At 39.8% G+C, this 12,313-nt stretch overlaps 1 protein-coding gene across 1 annotated transcript in view; it reads right to left on the minus strand.

Moving 5' to 3' along the window:
- Positions 1-12,313, minus strand: part of LOC120558535 (mucin-5B-like) — a 38,261-nt gene that overhangs the window by 1,180 nt on the left and 24,768 nt on the right. Inside the window, exons 18-31 of the mRNA XM_039799571.1 lie at positions 10,846-11,101; positions 9,916-9,968; positions 8,476-8,576; positions 8,148-8,299; positions 6,713-6,857; positions 6,335-6,445; positions 6,034-6,213; positions 5,676-5,915; positions 5,035-5,191; positions 3,362-3,490; positions 2,955-3,105; positions 2,814-2,857; positions 2,497-2,724; positions 467-2,398 (exon numbers count right to left, since the gene is read on the minus strand). Coding sequence (XP_039655505.1) covers positions 467-2,398; positions 2,497-2,724; positions 2,814-2,857; positions 2,955-3,105; positions 3,362-3,490; positions 5,035-5,191; positions 5,676-5,915; positions 6,034-6,213; positions 6,335-6,445; positions 6,713-6,857; positions 8,148-8,299; positions 8,476-8,576; positions 9,916-9,968; positions 10,846-11,101 — 3,879 coding nt within the window. The remainder of the gene's footprint in view (positions 1-466; positions 2,399-2,496; positions 2,725-2,813; positions 2,858-2,954; positions 3,106-3,361; positions 3,491-5,034; positions 5,192-5,675; positions 5,916-6,033; positions 6,214-6,334; positions 6,446-6,712; positions 6,858-8,147; positions 8,300-8,475; positions 8,577-9,915; positions 9,969-10,845; positions 11,102-12,313) is intronic.

The raw sequence follows: 12,313 nt of genomic DNA on the forward strand, positions 1-12,313 counted from the left end.
TTAATAAAATCCTTTTTGTTCAACATAAAAACATCGCCGGAATTGCTATCATTAAACTCACCAGACTATATTTAAATAAATAATAATTTTATCATTGTAACACACACTTCATTCAAAGTCGACAAAAACAAAATAAATTATAAACCCTAGCTCGTCTTTCCACTGTTCCAAAAATCACCACTCTGTTTTGGTTGAAAATACATTATTTACCCATTAACATGAGAAAATATGTTGGCTCTTTAAACGTTAAAAGTATTGTTTATTTAAATACAAGACTCCATTTAAATAAACAATACTTTTAACGTGGGTTCGGCAAGAGCTATTTTTGAGCTTACTCTTAAACAAAAAGGTCTATTCTTTACATAATGTTGTTAGACACAGAAAATAACAATCTGAGCTTGTCAATGATGCACAATTGCCCTCTATGATTGCATTAAAAAGTGTGTCTTTATAAAGCAGAACTTACCAGGGGGGAACTGGATACCATTATAAAGGCAATGGCAAATTTGAGCTGTAGTAGATGGCGCAGTCGTTGGTTGAGAGGAATTTTGAGATGTTGTTTCAGTAGTGGTAGAAGGTGTAGTGGATGTCGTAGTTGAAGGTGTTGTAGTTGGAATTGTGGTAGAAGGTGTAGCGGTTGTGGTAGTAGTTGTAGGTGGCTGAGATGTTGTTTCAGTTGTGGTAGAAGGTGTAGTGGTTGTAGTAGTAGTTGTAGGTAGCTGAGTTGTGGTTTCAGTTGTGGTAGAGGGTGTAGTGGTTGTTGTAGTTGAAGTTGTTGTAGTTACAAATTTAGTTGAGGGAGTTGAAGGTGTTGTAGTTGGAACTGTGGTAGAAGGTGTAGTGGTTGTACTAGTAGTTGTAGGTGGCTGAGTTGTAGTTGTTGTCTCGGTTGTTGTAGAAGGTGTAGTGGTTGTACTAGTAGCTGTACGTGGCTGAGTTGTTGTTGTTCTCGGTTGTGGGGGGTCAACTTTAGTTGAGGGAGTTGAAGGTGTTGTAGTTGGAACTGTGGTAGAAGGTGTAGTGGTTGTACTATTAGTTGTAGGTGGCTGAGTTGTAGTTGTTGTCTCAGTTGTTGTAGAAGGTGTAGTGGTTGTACTAGTAGCTGTACGTGGCTGAGTTGTTGTTGTCTCGGTTGTGGTAGAAGGTGTAGTGGTTGTACTAGTAGCTGTACGTGGTTGACTTGTTGTTGTCTCGGTTGTGGTAGAAGGTGTCGTGGTTGTACTAGTAGTTGTAGGTGGCTGAGTTGTTGTTTCAGTTGTGGTAGAAGGTGTAGTGGTTGTCGTAGTTGAAGGTGTTGTAGTTGGAACTGTGGTAGAAGGTGTAGTGGTTGTACTAGTAGTTGTAGGTGGCTGAGTTGTTGTTTTCTCGGTTGTGGTAGAAGGTGTAGTGGTTGTACTAGTAGTTGTAGGTGGTTGAGTTGTTGTTGTTGTCTCAGTTGTGGTAGATGGTGTAGTGGTTGTACTAGTAGTTGTAGGTGGCTGAGTTGTTGTTTCGGTTGTGGTAGAAGGTGTAGTGGTTGTCGTGGTTGAAGGTGTTGTCGTGGTTGAAGGTGTTGTAGTTGGAACTGTGGTAGAAGGTGTAGTGGTTGTACTAGTAGTTGTAGGTGGCTGAGATGTTGTTTCAGTTGTGGTAGAGGGTGTGGCGGTTGTAGTAGAAGGTGGTTTAGTTGGTGTGGTTGTGGAAGAAATAGTAGGTTTTGGTGATGTGCTGCAGATCACTGTCTTGCAACATTTTACATTTATTTCATAATTGAAACATATGGGAGGATACTGTAACCTGTTCTCACACAGCAGTCCTTGGTTATTACATGTCACTTTTTGTCCCAATTGATTCAGGGGAGTCTGCGGGTAATGCTTTGCCCGACATTCCACCTCCACTGGATTCTCACAGATATGAAATCCTTTCTGGATGATGTGTTTGATGGTTTCATTGTCCCCACCTCCATTACCGTATTCAGGATGGTCTGAATTTATCCATTGTGACCAGTTGCATAATGTTTCCTGACAAGGTGTTTTGGTAACATCTTTAGTCGTTGTAGGTATTGAATGTGTTGTAGAAGGAGTAGGCTCTGTTGGGCATGCACTATAGTCACAACACAGAACTCTGACTTGGTAGTTAAAGCACAAGGCCAGTGGTCCTGACTGGTCTTCATTTCTGCAAGTCAGCCCATTAGCCAGATTACATTCCACCACTTGTCCCACATTTTCAATGGTGACATTAGGGAATTTCTCGGCTCTGCATTGGATCTGGCTTGGCTTGGTACATATCTTGTGCCCTTCCTCTCTAATCTTTTCGTATGTTTCCATGTCTCCTCCTGGAGTTCCCAGTGTCGGGAAGCTGGTATCATACCATGGCGACCAATCACAAGGATTACATGGGACTGGGACTGTGTGTGGCTCTGTGGACACACATATTATAGGTGTTGGTTATGTGGTGAATCTTACATAATACAGCTTACTATGTCTTCACTTTCCAAAATGAATACCTTGCACATACCTGGTGTGGTTGATGAAAAAACAAAGGTGGTTGTAGACTGGCTGGCTATAGTAGTGGTTGCAATGTGCACAGGTGTTGTCGTTGTGGATACTGGGCAACTATATGAACTGTGGTCAATGGTACCATTATTTCCACACACCGCTGTGATGCAGTTACCATATCCATCTGTTGTGTTATAAATTAGATTGCCAGGGGGATATTTGTTTCCATTATATGTGCAAGTACAGGCTGTAAAAAGAGGATATGTATTGTTAACATATTAACCTAACATAAGTATATATTTTTAGAACCAACAATCTCTCCAAATATTTGCATACCTTGGGCATCATACTGACATTGGATAGTCATTGAACTGCATGTACTTCAAGAAAGAAAACATGAAATACATGTCAGTTTTGATTTGTTTTATTTTAACCTACCATAAATAACCTTGATTGGGACATGTAATGTAGACCTACCATGTTTGACAGTTTTCAGTTGTTGGCACTTTTTCACTATTATTGTAGTGTTTCCCCTCTTTATCGTAGCAGCCACATTGTTCTTTTAAGACACATGTCATTGTATCCTCATCAAAGTATGGCTGAGCAGGAGGACATTTTGGATAGCAACCTAATTAAAAAGCAAATGGCTGTTTATACAATGCAAGAAATCGGTTATTTATTACTTGTTGGCATTATTGCCAAACCATAGATTCCACCAGTTCATATAGTTTTGTGTGATCACCTGGCATTGTTATTGATATTATACGTCAATTTAATAAACATAACTTTAACACAGCCAATGTAAAAAAGACAATTGATGTGCGTCATTTGAATTTAATGTGATTGTAGGTTAGGTCAAGTTATGAAAACGTATCATGTCGTACCTTCTAGAGGAGGCATCTGTGGCGAGCAGCTGCCGGAGGGGTTCCTGCAGGTTTTCATACACGGAGATCCGCATGGCATGTAGTGCCATTCACATTCACCAGGGGGATTGTAGAAATCACAAAAGATAGCTAAGGAAAAAAAAGTAATACTTAGTATAGACACATTCCAGACTGGATTATTCTGATCCATTCATGATTTTTGGACATGTGGTTGTTCACAGCCTTATTTTTTACCTTTATACTAGGAGTACATTGTACATTGGCCTGAAACCAGAGCATTGCAATGCTCCATAATTTTCTATTTCTGTGACAAATCCACTAGTGGGGAAGTGACAAGCAGGACTTCCCTTGAGTTTTCTCTCTTTTCCTCTCCCTCTCCTCTGCTCGCTCTTTTTCTCCTCTCTCGCAGTGCAGTGTGTGACTGGCCGCTCCCGGGATGACGCGCAGCTGCAGGCAATCACTAAACAACCACCTGTTTCCCGTGGCTCATCAGCGCAGTGTCTTAAGCTGTGGTTGCTCTCTGTTCGGCGCCGGATAGTTAGTCTTGTCACGTAGGTGAACGTCCAGCCAATATCTGTCTCTGATCTTTTTTGCATCCTGCTGTTTTTTGCCTGCCAACCCATATCCTGTTTTTCTCATGTCCTGAAGGAAAACCACTGTCTGCTGTCGCTGAACCTGCCTGCTGACGCCACTCTCCGCCTGCTATCACCAGCCCTGTATGCTTGGTCTTCCCTGCCTGTGTTCATTACCTGCTCTGTCACCTGAGAGGATTCCCCACCAGTCCATTCTGTTATATTCTCCGATTCAGAAATAAATTGTGTTAAAACATCTAACTGTGTTTCTGTCTGCTTCTGGGTTCTAGTCACAAAACCTGACAATTTCAACTTTATCTTTCTTAGAAATTGGTTAAAATAAAGTGGCCTGTGGTGTCTGATGGAAATCCTTTAACCTTTAGGTATCCACTGCCCTAGTTTTAAATGAAAATGAGCATCTTGATAATCCCTTTTGAAAAAGTGTTTTTTCAGACTGGCCCTTAGAGGGCATGGACATGCTTGACAAAGCAGCTGAGCGCCGATACCCTATTACCAAGAGCAGTGCATGGCAGCCCCCTTCAGGACTTTCATGGATGACTGCACAGTGACCAAAACATCAGTGAACCACCCAATCACAGCCTGGATGGGGTGGGACATTAAAAAAGGTTGAGGTGTAGTAGCAAACTTTAGAAATATTGAACTCATCGTTAGACGCTAATGGTGATGATTATTGATAAGTGAGTACTTAGCATTAAAAAATGAGAGACTAAGAACCAATGTGGAGCATTTTTCTTGCACGAGGATTTACATGAAGGAATAAAGCCTCCAAAAAATATAAATGGTTGTGGTTGGATCTGTAATTCTTAAACTGCTTTATTGTGTAATTGTAATTAATATTTTACCGGTGGTATATAGTACACTATTTTATGAAATGATATTAATATACTAAAGCTTGTATGACATATTAATAGTATACTAACATTGTACAATTATATTAACTATTATATCATGCTTTTTTATTTTATTATATTACAGTACTGTACTGATAGCTAAAAAAAATAGTTTTGCTTGCTTCTTGATGCAACACTGTTAAACTTGTCTTTATTTATCTTAAAAATAAGTTTCATCTTGGTTACTCACGACAAATCTTTGGGGTTCTCCATCGTATACAGGCGCCAGCTTGATTACAGGATTCAGCATAGGCGGCCACGGCGGTGCAGAAACACTCGCAGTCTCCACCCGTGTCACAAGCACAGGAGTCAGCTACACATGCTTCATAGTATGGAGCGGGATCCACCTAAGACAAGTGTAGGATGGTACACTAATGAGTTCTAAACAGGTATGAAAGAGCAGGAAAGGCTCTGCTGCACTTACATCTAAGAGTCAAAAACATATTTTTTTTGTACTTTATTTATCCGACAGTTACTAATTACTCTACTATGATCAACTATATCAACATTTTAGTACAGGACTATGTTAACATTATAGAATTATAGAGAATATTGTCAGAGATGAAACCACGCAACAGTATATAAAATAGTTCCTCACCACATTAGACTGCATAAATGTTAATGCATTGCAAATAATGATCAAATGATATACAGTAATATATAATAACTTAACACTCTGAAAGGGGGCATGATAAATGATTTTGAATGCAGTGCATTTTCTTGTGATGGAGTATTTCTACATGTGTCATTGCTCCTTTAACTTAAAGAGTCTTTTTTGGTTTTTGACCCTATTATTAGTTGAACATGGTCTCCACTTCAACAACAACCTACAATGGAGTGGCAGGGAGAGAAGACGTCACTCTGGATAATGCTGCACTGTTTCTGGGCCCACGCCTGTCTGTATGGGTTGGCTGTGCAGGGGCTGGTGAGGCTGTGAGCATCGGGGCAGCTCGGTGAATCCTTCCAGCTGTTCCCAAACACCAGTGGGTTGACCACCACAGCATGGGACCTTGTGGTGAAGTCATTATTTGCATTGTCATCATAGTTGCCACACAGCCCACACACACGACCCTGAAAAAGAAGAGTTCCTTACATTATGTTGGTCAACTTCAATATCAAAACAAATATTGTCTTTTGTTGTCTGAACAGAACAATTGCAGTCACCTCCTTTCACATATTCCAGTGTTACCTTATATTTTGGGCTGAGCTTGATGAACAAGGTGGTCTTCCTGTCCCACATGAAAATGAGTCCATTGTTGGCTTCAATGACGAGGTAGATGCCCATGGTGCTGTAACTGAATGGAACTGTTTCTTCATTTCCACTTGAAAGCAGCTGGTAGCTTCCCTCTGCTAGAATCAGTTCTGCAATCTAAACAAATTAACAAAAATGTATTGTTGGTTAATTTTATACATGCACTGCTAATTTCACTCATCTCAACATCTCAGGAAACTTTAGTTGTTTTTTGAAACATTTTATATTGACTGTTTACCCCCAGGAAGATCTTGATACTCTTGGAGCAGGTGGTTCCTGTGGTTCCACAGGGAACATTCTCAGTGAGCACTCTGAAGGTTCCATTACTCTGAGCACTGCCACAGTAGTCCTGACACACACACACACACACACACACACACACACACACACACACACACACACACACACACACACACACACACACACACACACACACACACACACACACACACACAATGTTTACATTTCAAATGCTTATTGCCTGCTTGCATGCAACATCCAAGAGTATGGCATCCCTTTGATTTTGTGCAGCAAACCAGACCTTTTGTAGGACAAGGTAAGAGTTAATGATTTTGGTTTTGTTATTTGTTATTTAGTATTATGTGTGCATGTATACCTGAGCGAGAATGTATTCACAGTTGCCATCAAAGGTGAAGCGCTTCTGATCAAAAGTCATGTAGTGTCCATCACCATAGACGGAGCAGGTTCCATCACACTGGTTGGTAGTGCAGATTTTTAGCCACTTCCCGTCTTTAGCGAAAAAACCAAAAAACACACAAAAAAAACATAACTACAGTCTGCACTACCAACAGTCACCTGAGCTAAACAGTTCACATCACCTGCACAACTCATTCACAGCAACGCAACTCTTCACACACGCCTCAGAACAGGCTCAGTGCAGCCAAACACTATGAACAGTCCTCACTGAGATAACACACACTGTCAGTCAGAACACACTGAGAGAAAAAACACTACAGAAATTATAAACTTTTAATCTTTACAGTTTAAATAAATTGAGTGAATTCACACAAATCTATATTTTCTTTAAAGAAAAGAATGAATTTCTTCCACATGAATTTTTCATTTCTAAACATCTTTTTTTTGTGTCATCAGAAAATTACAGCTTGTTGTCGTCTCCTCCTCCTCCTCCTCTGCATCTGCACTCTGCCTGCCACTCTTGCCCCTCCACCAACCTGTCTATCTTGGTCCATATACTGTGTATGTATATATATATATATATATATATATATATATATATATATATATATATATATATATATATATATATATATATATATATATATATATATATGTATATATATACTCAGCATCAGTCAAAAGTTTCACGTGAATGAGAAAGCATGTCCATACTGTATGTGTTCACTAACAAGTGTAACAACAAGACCCATGCTTAGGTTTTCAGCTTAAATTACAACCAGCAGTGTTTTTTAGTTTTTTTAACCTTTATTTATCCAGGTAAAGTCGATTGAGAACAACTTGTCACTTGCTACGACGACCTGTCACATTCACACAGTTCCCCATTCATACCTGGAAGCTGCCCAGTACAACCACAGTCTGATCTGCTGGCCACTGAGCAGCTCCACTGGAGCGGTTGGGGTTAAGGGCCTTGCTCAAGGGGGAGGGACAAGCGCTGCTCTTTCACTTTCCCCACCCAGATTTAAATGCACCAGGTTGAAATCCATTCTGTTTTGAACGTGTGGTTAACATTTTTGACAGCAGTGTGTTAGCATTTAAACAAAGTGCTGTAAATGGTGGTTAAAGTCATGGGATAAGTGTGTTAGCTTTTGAAAACTGTGTTCAAGTAATGAAAAAGGAACTAGACTTTGGTCCACATGAACTGCTGCTGTGCAGACTATGGCTAGAGTTTTGCATGTGGCTCTAGTTGTCGTTTAGCAATAAAAACAAAAAAAAACTGTAGTACATGTCAGTCACAGATGGAGATGAAACCAAAAGTAGAATCAAGTACCTGCCAAATATTTCTAGCTTTACTGTTAGCGCATTTTACTCCACTTGGGTTTACTGTAACTTACCAGGTGTTGCAGTCCACCTTGGTGGTCTCCCCAGGCTGGTAGGAGACACCATTGTGAACACAAGGACAGGCCTCTGGCTTAATGCAGCCTCCTTTACCATCAGACACCGTCCCAGATGGACACATACAGCCGGAAACACACTCTGTGGCCATCTGCAGAAGAGATTAAATGTACAGTCCACAGTCATAAGTTTCATTTCTGCACCAGCAGAGAACATATTTAACCTACCTCAGAGCTCAGGTTATCCAAATATTTGACCTAGACATAATCTTACAATCTGTATTTGTATAGGTAAATGTTTCTTTATGTTGGGCGAGAGGTGACTCACACAGGCCATGTCTAATGTGTTGCAGCTCTTCTCACACTCAGTTCCTTTTGCAACGGGGTCATTAGCAGAGCAGTTGAAGGCCACCATGGGAGGAGCACAGGCTGCTGAGAAGAGACATATCTGAAATTACTTTCATGTACTTCTAAAATGAATCTTGTTCACACACATACACAGCCTGAGAATCACGATGATGCATGAGAGTCAGCAGCTCTTTTGTTTTTGTTCCGTCAATTTCTCTCTTAATTTTTTATTCCTGGAATACCAGAGGAATATTCAAAGCCTTCAGAGGAGCATATTTGCCGTGAAGTGAGGTAAACATACCCCCTGGCAGCAAAAAACACCACAGCTTTTGGAGGCTAAAGACAGAAGCATGCGAACAAAACTAATTGTCTAATGTAAAACTAAAGCATAAGCCTATTTGATGTGACTGAATGTTTGTAAAACATTTCTGGCTTTATTTATGGTTCATCGTTTTTATTATTTTTACAAAATTTCACCCCAGAATACCAAAACATTTTTTAAAAGGAACACATTAGTTTAAACTGGTATTCATTTTGATTTTATGTCCCCGTGCAATGCTGTCTCCTGTTCTAAGAGGGTACTGATCCCTACAGGTTACTTCAAATGAGCTCCCCTTGTAACAGAAAGTGCTTCCAGTAAAGAAAGTAGAACAAACGGGAGAACGTGTAGTAGTATTTTATTCTGTGCCAAGTCTCTAAGATACAAATTTGAATGTAAATTAAAGTGTTTGTCCTGCAGCTCAATTTCCTCTGGACTTTAGTATTATTGTAGTTTTACTGTATTTTCATAAATTTTGTCTGCGTGTTACAGTAAATACTGAGCTGACGCCAACACATCTAAAGTTTGTTTGACCAGTACAGAAACGTAAAAATAACCGTTGAAGGTTTTAGAGGCAGCTACATGTTGGAACAGCTGGGCACAGTAACTGTGTGCAGCTTCCCAGAATTTTGCTGATCTTTCACAAAAATTAGTTTTTTGTACAAATTTAACAAATGAGCTTTAAAGGTGTTGGTAGGTGCATTAAACCAGCAAAGCTAGCGTTTCCTCCTGCCTCCAGTCTTTAACCACGTCCTGACTCCAGCTCTGTACTTAACACACATACAGGAACTCATTATCCTTTTACTGTAAACATCTCACTCTCATAGAAAGTAAATTAACACATTCCCTTTAAAACTGTAATGAACTCAGACAAAATCCCAGATTGCATTTTCAAATATAAAATGAGTTAAAATGACGCAGCCAATTATTTTAGCTACGCGAACAGCCAACTACGGTCCAAGGCTGTCCATCCAGTAACTGAGTACAGCTGATGAATACCAACTGTATTGCCATTTAAGTATATCAAGTACAATCATGAGGTAATGTAGCACTTACTTTTAGGCTATTATATAGCAGATGATTCTGTATTATGAAACTTACTTGGCTGTATAGTAACCTCTCCAATGCAGCTGAGTTTGCCCTCCTCACAGGTGCTAGTGGAGAAATATAAAAAAAAAAAAAATGTTAATATGCATACATATAAAACCTTGCAGGAAACTTTCAGTACATCACAAATAGGTCAAATAACAAATATTCACTTGTTTTTCAAAGGCCCTTATTCCAACTGGATTCAAAGCCTGCGGGTCACTCTTAAATTGATTGGCAGGTCTTTGATAACAGTCAGTGTGTTTACATGCACAGCAGGAAGCCGGTTTAGTGGATAAACGGGTTATGCCAGTTCTCCCCGGATACATGAGTGGGGAATAATGATAGTATAACGCCAGTAAATCTTCCGGTTGACCTTTGTCAAAAACAACTTCGAAAGCAAGTGTCTCGGTGCGGCTGCGGCTCAGGTGGTAGAGCAGTCGTCTACCAATCGTAAGATCAGAGTGCCCTTGGGCAAGACATTCAACTTTGAATCATCCCTATGCTGCACCATCAGTGTGTGAATGGAAGTCGCTTTGGATAAAAGCACCAGCTAAATCTAAAGTGTAAAATATATAATGTCTCTTCGTCCCTCCAGCTAGTTCTGTTAACTGGGTTATGGAAACTCAGATTTTGGCTGGGTAAGGTGTTCACATGGCTTTTGAGAAACCAGGGTATTGCCTTAACCCAAATATAATTGGGTTTTTAAACTGCATGGAAACCCAACGGGACTACAAGTCAGTAATTGCAATTATGATCGGTTTAGAAACACACAAAATGCCTTTTAATGTATGAGTCAAACTATTCATTTTCTATATATTAATAGGCCTACTTCATTACAACATTATGGATTGGGGCTTTAAAAATAAGATATGAGGTGTAACATTTAAACCTACCAAATTCTATATACATCACTGCAATAACACAATAAAACTAATTTCCTACCACATGACCCCATCCTTGTTGACGACCTGTCCAGCAGGCACCACTGAGCCTTTGTGATAACAAGGACAAGCCTGAGATGGGACACACTTCCCAGTGTCATCCAGATAGGTTCCCTCTGCACAGATACAGCCGTCGATTGGCGGGAAAGAGAAGTGACAGCTGGGGTCTGTGGTGCTGATGCAGCGGCAGGTGCGACCGCTGGACGTGATGTTGTAGGAGTAGACCATGCTGCTGGGGCACGAGCTAGCATATTTCCCTGAGGAAGTCAGAACGCAGAATCAGTCAAGAACTGTGAGACTGTTGCATAATCCTGCCACATGAAGATGTTTAAAGGACCATTCCAGTGTTATGGTGCTACAATTTTACAGCAAGATGTTGTTTGATAGTTTTTCTGCAGTGTTATATGTTGTTGAATTAGTTTTTCTTACTCTTCAGGCAGCTACTGGTTTTAGTTAGGGGCCCCAGAGTGTTAGAACTCTATTGCTTTTGGTTGGCTGCCGTCTTGTGCCCTATATGCTAGTCTCAGGGCAATAAACACATTGTTGGAAAAGAAATGCCAGCTAAAAGAGATTCGTTGAGAGACTTTCTACTGCTGGGCTTGTCCCAACTCATACTTTATTGTCTTACTATCTTCATGGAGTGTAGTGTCCTCTGTAGACAAATGGACAATGGTCCCAACTACATGTCACACACAGTGGGAGTTCAGATGTTAGATTAAAATGTTATAAAATTAGAAATTCCACCTCTTTAGGTTACTTTAGTAGAAACAATAGTATTTTTGCTAGTTCAAGCCTGACTTAAACAGTCCACTGGGGAGCGGTATGTTGCCATGGGACCATGATAAGGGACCATTAACATGGTCCCATGGCAACATACCGCTCCCCAGTGGACTCTCAGAGTAATAGCATTCTGGCAGTGTTGCGACCTCTCTGCCTATGCCAGGATTGTCTTTTATCTGTGGAGCTTTTCAACCCTCTCTATTCTCTGTCTCCCCATTTGTAGTAATAACGGTGTCCTCCATAGCACAGTGATTAGATGAACTGTTACATAATGCTGTGGTTAATGGTTCAACTCCTGTTTGGTAGAGATATTTTTATCATAGTGTTTCAACATTTGAACATTGTAAACTGGTTGTGCTGCCAATGTTGTAATCGAGCACTGCAGATAGTCTTATTGCTTTATTTATAATCAAACAGTGAGTTTATATGTCAGAAGACTCCAAATGGATGTTACACTATATTACATTTCATCTACTGTTAGTTGCTGGTCTTATTTTTTCACTTGCTTTTAATATGCTTGTTTTTGTGTTGGCTTTATTGCTTCACTTTAAATTATATATATATATATAAATATATATATATATATATATATATATATATATATATATATATATATATATATATGTTGCTGGGTTTACTGTAAAGTGTCTTTGAGTACTATGAAAAGTGCTATATAAATGAAATGTATT

Source organism: Perca fluviatilis, chromosome 5 (genome assembly GCF_010015445.1).
Source record: "Perca fluviatilis chromosome 5, GENO_Pfluv_1.0, whole genome shotgun sequence".
Taxonomy (NCBI): domain Eukaryota; kingdom Metazoa; phylum Chordata; class Actinopteri; order Perciformes; family Percidae; genus Perca; species Perca fluviatilis.